This window comes from Triticum dicoccoides, chromosome 5B, assembly GCF_002162155.2.
Source record: "Triticum dicoccoides isolate Atlit2015 ecotype Zavitan chromosome 5B, WEW_v2.0, whole genome shotgun sequence".
NCBI lineage: Eukaryota > Viridiplantae > Streptophyta > Magnoliopsida > Poales > Poaceae > Triticum > Triticum dicoccoides.
This window is the reverse complement of record NC_041389.1, coordinates 50,313,456-50,321,313: the sequence shown is the minus strand read 5'-3', so window position 1 is coordinate 50,321,313 and position 7,858 is coordinate 50,313,456. Positions and strand designations below refer to the sequence as shown.

Genomic DNA, 7,858 nt, shown 5'->3' with positions numbered 1-7,858 from the left:
GGGTGTTACTGCACACAATTCCGCCACAATCTTGAATCAACTACTACCATTTACTCCCTCCGTTCTAATTTAATTTAAGTTCTAGATTTTTCCTAGGTCAAACTTGTTTAAGTTTGACCAAGTCTATAGATAAAAGTGTTGAGATCTACAACATCAAATATGTAGAGTACATAAACATATTTTACAAAGATTCTAATGAAACTAATTTGGTGTTCCAGATGTTAGTATATTTTTATATATACTTGCCCAAAGATACATAGGTTTGACTTGGGACAAAGCTAGAACTTCAATTAATTTGAGGCAGAGGGAGTACTGTACAAGTGCTTGAACGGACTAGAACTTTGTTTGGTTCTGCCAACAAGATGTTATGTTACACCCTTGACAGTGCCATGTGGTCGGTTACAACATTTCCGTTCTGAAGCTATAAACATCATTATTCCTGTGCTGTGCACCTTAAAACCCTAAATTTAGTTTTATGTTGTACCATATTCATGCAACATTTGGTGTAACCATCACCATGCCCAAATCACCAGAGAAATAATATGTGAAATGCTACTTTTTGTAACATATGTTTGTACCTTGCACTCTGGCTTATTCAACATGTATGTCCCGCCATATACAGCACTAAGCCGTGCGAAACCCTGTACCAAACAAAAGAAATTACAAAATCAAATAAATCGGACATATATAATTGCTGGAATCAGACAAGAAAAGAGAGTAAATAAAAGCATTGACCTGTGGCAGCTCCCCTAAACCATAAAGAGGATAAATATATGGCGAGCCTCCTTGAAAACGAGCCACTGATTCTGCATAAAGCTGCAAAGATAAAGTAAGTTTAGGTAACAATCAATATACTGTGAGAAACAAAGAGATGACCTAACACCATAAACTAATACTCCCTCCGTTCCTTGATATAAGGTGTATAGATTTTTGAGAAAAAGTCCGAAATATAAGGTGTATTGCGTTGCACCACTCATTTGGATAATTTTTTTAGGGATTTGATTACATTTCCTTATATCATGTAAGCTCCTCTATTTTCTCATGTCAATTAGTCATGTGTAATCTCACTCGAAGCTTGTGAAATTTTCCCTCCATGTGTGTTCTTTAATATCCGTGCCAAAAACTATACACCCTATATCTAGGAACGGAGGGAGTATATACAATGAAACATTATCATGGAGTATATTGTACTAACATCAAATCTAGAGTTCTCAGAATTATTGTTAGGCTAGACGTGACTTAGGTGACTGACATATGTTCCATAGTGGTGATTCCCTACGACTACTTACGTGACTAGCATGGTGATTCCTTGCATGTAGGCATCCCAGTTTGGCGTTCTTTCAAGTTTGTACTATCTATGTCCCATAATTCTTGTTGTGGTTTTATAGTTCAACTAAAACCACGACAAGAATTATGGAGCGGAGGGAGTACACACTAAAGTGTTCACTTATCTGGGCAGGAATTTGGAAGCTCGTTATAATGTCAGGGCCAATTTCCAGCTAAGCTGGTTTAAAAGTTCTCATCAGCAGTTAAAATACACGAAAATTATGAGTTTTGTATCTGATATTGATATTATTTTTAGAAGGTATCTAAGATATCAATGAATGCTTTTGCTGTCAGAAAAACTTGCCTTCATCCGCTTCACAATGTCAATTGCAGGTTCTGAAAGATAACTATCGTCCTTATGAAGAGCGACCGCATGACCAATGAAGTCTATTGTATTATCATCCAAACCGTATTTTCTGAAACACGAAATTGCAACAGATGAATCACGTTAATTGAATCATAATCAACGGCTAGCACTTGAGATTCCAAAAACATATAAAATGGTTCTGAATAGAAGATCAGAACAGTACCTTTAAACATGGGCAACAGAAATTAGATTATGATATGCGAACAATAATGTGTCAATTTATAAGTTGTAAACAAAGTTGTCCTAATTTTATCCCTCTCTACATAGAGATCTGCAGAAAAAATAATGACCTAATAATAAAATATAGAAGATATCAGAACTTCAAACAAAATTTATTTTCAAAACATATGATGTTTTCAGGGATGTTTTTTCCTATGGCATTGATAACTGAGGCAACAATCAAGTCATATCATCTGCCATAGTTTTCTTTGATTAAAAAGAAAATATAAATGGCAGCAATAAAGATAGGTACACACGAGATAAGTTGTTTACTGGTCATCTTTGTAAGGTCCAGCCCCTTGTGAGTACTTGGTTCATTTTCCTTGTAATCTTGAACATAAAGGAAGAATTTCCCTGCTCTTCGCTTCTCAAACAATCCCATCAATGGAGACTTGAGAGCTTCCATATCAGTTGAGGGAACTTTGTGGATCTGGGAACAAGATAGTGGGTATAGAAGAAATGTTTTAGATGGCATGTCTTGATTATATATATGATGGAGTGTGCGTGCATAAGAAAGAGCACCAAACCTTTCCCTTGTTGAAAACGTAGCTTCCATCCACAGCTTTAAAGGATAAATACTTGGTAACACCAGTATGAATGAGTACACGGACCAAAGCACCATTTGCCATCATAAACTAGCCAAAATGACACTGTTATGTTAGTAAGGAGGTGAGGTCACAGTCATCGTTTATTGGTTCAAAAGAGCAATATTAATATTGTTATTCAAGTTGTCTACTGTTACTGATATAAGTGAACTGTACTGTATTATCTTTCGTTTCAACAAGCAATTGCCAGCCAAATGATGTCCACCAGTACATACTGGATATCTCTACCTGACATGCTGAAACACACTGTTCGCCGTTCCATAATTATTTTCTTGGTTTTAGTTCAAATTTCATTGAACTAAACGACGACAATAATTTTGGAGCGGAGGGAGAGTGTTGGCTTATCAATTTTGCGGGCCTTTGCGTTGCATCCCTACTGTTCCTGGAGTTTCCGAAAGGAGCTACGTAGAGTGGAATAGGAACAGACCTTTGGAATCATGTCTACATTGTAGTCTCTGCTGGCTCCTATACTTGCAGGGGGTGTCTCGTCGCCCTTGAACCTCTTCCACAGCTGTGAATGAGAGCATAATGGAAAATTGTTTCAGAGAATCCCATTGGATTACAAGACACAGGTAGGTAATTCCTGGTTTATCGTCTCTTTGCTAAAATATACCGCCAACTCTTAACAAAATTTCTGTGGTCAAAAAGCGTGACAAACTATACTGAACAAAGAGAGTGAAGACCTGTCACCTGGTTGAGATTGAGCGATGTGGAGTCCCCACCATAATAGTCATTCCTGTCCATGTGAAGCACCTGACGACACACAAAATTAAGGCATTTTTTAGCATTTTTCCAGAAAACCCTCTATAATTCGTTAAAATTAACGCGAATTCGAGATCTCTCTCAGCCAATGTAAAGCCCTTTTCTGTTACAGTTATGCCTACCACTACAGCTACATGCTCGATTACCGATTCCTAAAGAAAATGGGCAAGAACGCAAGGCACCGCGCTGCCCAATTGTATCATGGCACCGCGCACCCCATGGCTTGAGGGGGTGGTGCCGCATGTCTTCTGTGAGGGCACGGCGGCCGCCATTCTCGGATCGGCGGCATGGGTAGATCCAAAAACATCATGCAAGAACTGAGGATCTGGACGCGAGATCTCCAATCAACAGAGATGAGAAGAGATGAGGGGAAGAGGATAGTGCCTCACCTTGAGGCGGTCGACGGAGAGGAGGCCGCTGAGGATGCACTCCTTGAGCCCCGTCCCCAGCACGATCACGTCGTACTCCTCATCCATCGCGCGCGGCGTCGATCTTTCTCCGTCCCGATCGAGAGGTGAGCGGGCAAGAGACAGGTGTGATGTGATGGATCTCCAACGCCTTCAGGGAGAAGGAACGACAAGTCCGCGCGCGTGCCTACGCGAGGAAGAAAGATCGGTCTAGGGGCTTTCCGAGCCGCAGGTTTGGTGATGTTTGCTCTTCTGTTGCCTTGCGTTTCGCTCGTCCAACCAGAGTGAGTTAAGTGCAACAACCCACCATACTAAAGGCAAAGTTATCTAAAAACACGGATCCACTACAATTTTTTTTTGAGATCCACTGCAAATTTTTGACTGGTAACTAGGTAATTGCCCGTGCGTTGCAACGGGAACATAAATATTCTAGTATTTTCGCAATAAATGTGTGTAACATAAACCTTTAGGATGTCTAACACATAAACAATTTTTTATAGGTAAATTACTCTTCTTCTAATTTCACGCACTATAGCTGCCTCGTCACCTATGTCAGTACTGCATCCAGGCCGTAGTCCCCTGACCACCCCACCAACACACTTTGGGTTTCGAAGATGTATCATGTAGTTATGCTAAACCATTTTGTCGTGGAATAGTCACGTCAGATGTCCTCGTGAAAGGACTTAGTTGTGGAGCCATCGCAACTTGGAAGCTTGAAGGGGTTAAATCGGGACAAAGGACACGAGAGGGTTTATACTAGTTCGGCCCCTTACGGTGAAGGTAAGGCCTACGTCTAGTTGGGTTGGTATTGATGTTTCGATGACCAGGGAGCAAGACACGCTATGCCTGGCTCTCGATGAGTTATTTCTTGCCCTAAGCCGCCAGCGGGTCGTCCCCTTATATACACGGGTGGACGCCCTGCGGCTTACAGAGTCCCGGCCGGCTCATAAACAATGTCCGGCTCGGTGACTAGTTAAGTCTATCTTATGACACAAGTAATATCATTACAGCGGTTTACTACAACGGGCCTTGAGTCGCCAGCGGGCCTTAAGCCCATCTTGAACCGCTATCTTCATGCTTGGCCTTGGGCTTCTTTTGGCTGAAGCTCTTTGCATAACCCGGCCCCTCCTGGGAGGCTTACACAAATAGCTATATTCCCAACATTAGGTCCCGGATTGATTTGAACCTGTTCATGTCAATCTAAATATATTAAAGAGTAAATCTTCAATCTTCTGGCTATTCAGAGGGTTTTCTTTAACCCGCCATGACGTCATCTTCTGGATCCGTCTTAACCCGGCGTGACGTCATCCTTTCTTTAATTCATTTTCTATTCCGTCGAATCTTTAGACGGATCTCTGTCTTTACTGACCATCCCGAGAACCGAGGCGCCAGAGCCGCTGGATAATAAATGTTATCTCCTCGTTTTTTGCGCCCTCTCGGTCCGTCTTCCCTTATAAATAGAGCGTCCTAGGTCTTTCCCCAGTCGTCTTCTTCCTCTCCTCTCTGCCACTCGAGCTCCGCCGCCGCCCCTATCGAGCCCCTCGTCTTCATCGACTCAGGCCGCTGCATCAACCTGACTCTGACCAGAGATCGATGGCGCTCCTCCGCAGCTCATCCGCATATGTGAGTTCTTCTCATTCCCTTTCTCAGATTTGCATTAGGTCATTGCTGAGTTCGTCGGTGTTCATCACTGGCCGACACCAAACCCTCACTAGTTCCTTCCAATGCCCTGTTTAGATCGCGAAAACTACGTAGAACTGCTGCAGTGCTTGTTTGTATTGATCTTGCATAAAAATAAATCTCCTTTCCCTTGTTCAGGAACCCTCTTCGAATGCATGAACTTCTCTGCCTCGTTTTAGGTCTAGAAAAATTTCCTTTCAGAGCAATATTTTGATCCAGATTAATAACTATTATCTGTGAAACTTGCTTTTATCACCCAAAAAACCTCTTCTGGTAAATGCCCTGAAACACAACTGTCGAGGTGTCCGGTTTAAAGAAATGACACAGAACCTTTAATTGCTCCTCATGACCCGGAACCAATTTTGAATTGCACTTGATACTTGTAGCGGCTTAAATATTGTTTGCACAGTCATTCTTATATCATTAGGCCCCTCATTAAGCCGCCACTTTGAATAATTAGGACCTTTTCTCCCGGGTTAAAATTGAACCGGAGCTTTCTATTTGTGTCGTAGGCCACTGTCGTCATGGCTCCTAAGGCGGCCAAGGCCCCCGTGACTTGCAATTGGGTTCCATCCACAGTAACCAAAAGCAAACTTGCCGAGTTTGTAAAGTCTGGCCACTTGCCAAAGAAGGAGGTTATGTCTTATTGTGCCCCTCACGCATCTGAAGAGATACCTCAACCCAAGGATGGGGAGGTAGTAGTTTTCACAGATCACATGAACCGGGGATTTGCCCCTCCCGGCTCAAAATTCTTCAGGGAAGTTTTGGATTTCTTTGACCTGAGGCCTCAAGACATTGGACCCAATTCCGTGTCCAATCTGTGTAATTTCCAAGTCTTTTGCGAGGTATACCTTGAAGAGGAACCAAGTCTGCTGCTGTTCAGAGAACTTTTTTACTTGAACCGGCAGAATGAACGTGGCAACGGGCCTAGTCAGCTTGGTGGCATCTCAATCCAGCGGCGGAGAGACTGCCTTTTTCCTTACGCTGAGCTGCCGAGTCACCCAAAAGACTGGAACCGGACGTGGTTCTATTGTCAAGACACCTCTCCGGCTAACGAGAAGCCTCTGCCCGGCTTTTGCGCCCTGCGTCTTGAGTCCAACCATCATCTGGCGGACAAGTTGACTGCTGTTGAGCGCCTGCCCCTTAATCCCACCATGAAGAAGATCAAAGCCCTTTTGGGCAACAGGTTAAGTGGCATTGATTTGGTCCGGGTCTGGGTCACTTGGCGGATACTCCCCTTGAGCCGGCGCTCCGGCTTAATGTGTACTTACTCGGGAGAGAAAGAAGACCCGATGCGTCATAGCCCTGAGGACTTACCAGATGATGTGGTAGATGCTACAGTCCAGTCGCTTTTGAAGGAGGGCACCGTAACCAGCAATACCTTCGGTTTACTTCCCTTCTGCAAGAAGAACCCGGCTCCTGCGGTAAGTTATTAATTTTCAAAAAATACTCTTTTACATGTTACCTTCTTGTACTTATGATTCTTTATCTGTTTCCACAGGCCGGTGATAATTTCTGGAAGGTCAAATATGACCATGAGGCTGCCAAGCAGGCCAGGGCAGCCAAGAAAACTGAAAGGAAAACCGCCAGGATGGGCACTTCTAAGAAAAAGAAACCCAGCGCCTCTGATATGTTCAAATTGGATGATTCTTCTTCGGATGAGGAAGAGGTAATCTTTTGATTTTCTTAACGCCTTTTGTCATTACTTTACTGACATTCTTATCCTTTCAGGAGGACACAGGGAACAGTCAAGCAGTTTATGAAGAGGTAACTATAATCTCCTCCGACTCAGAGCCTTTGCCAACACAAAAAATCCGAAGGGTGACCCGGAAAGTAAGATTTTCACATCCTCTAGCTTACCAAGATCCTCAATTTCTTTTGAAGCAACAACAGCTTGAGAACCGGAGGCAAACTCGGGCCACTCAAGACGCAGAACTCTCCACCGGCTTACCTGACGTAACCAGGAAGCGTCGGACCGAGGTTATCTCCGACTTACCTTCCGTTTTTCCTTTGGCGGGTCTAATTCACCAACCTCTCAATTCATCTGACTCCAATTATTAGGATGCTTCTCCATCTTCCGACGAGTCGATGCAGTCAAATATGCCGACTTTCAAAACTGCTCCCGGGTAATGTAACCTTATGCACTTTTACTTTACCCATGCTTGCGTATCATCCTTCTGCTTTGTTAACAGCATGCAAGTGAAACCCAGTAAACGGGCAAAGAAGAATAAGCTGTCCCGAGACCCGGTGGTCACTGAACCGGCGACTGATTCATCCGTTCCTGACGGCTCTACTCATCAGCCACCGCCTGAACCGGCTTCTGATATTCCGGTGTCAACCTCTGACCCGCCTGCAAAAGATGTTGTCCATAACTCTGATAACCCGGAAATTCCTAGCCCGGTCAAGACGACTGATCCGGAAGTTGAGTTCCTGAAGAGCTAGTATATTGCGCCGGACCAGCCTACTGTTCTTGCTCAATGCACTGCCAAGGA

General features: G+C 43.5%; 1 protein-coding gene across 1 annotated transcript in view; it reads right to left on the bottom strand.

Moving 5' to 3' along the window:
- LOC119307306 (guanosine nucleotide diphosphate dissociation inhibitor 2-like) overlaps window positions 1-3,950 on the bottom strand; it is a 23,214-nt gene extending 19,264 nt beyond the window's left edge. Inside the window, exons 1-8 of the mRNA XM_037583382.1 lie at window positions 3,669-3,950; window positions 3,208-3,270; window positions 2,945-3,028; window positions 2,440-2,547; window positions 2,170-2,342; window positions 1,631-1,742; window positions 736-816; window positions 579-641 (exon numbers count right to left, since the gene is read on the bottom strand). Coding sequence (XP_037439279.1) covers window positions 579-641; window positions 736-816; window positions 1,631-1,742; window positions 2,170-2,342; window positions 2,440-2,547; window positions 2,945-3,028; window positions 3,208-3,270; window positions 3,669-3,755 — 771 coding nt within the window. The 5' untranslated portion in view covers window positions 3,756-3,950. The remainder of the gene's footprint in view (window positions 1-578; window positions 642-735; window positions 817-1,630; window positions 1,743-2,169; window positions 2,343-2,439; window positions 2,548-2,944; window positions 3,029-3,207; window positions 3,271-3,668) is intronic.
- Between the last annotated feature and the right edge of the window lie 3,908 nt (window positions 3,951-7,858).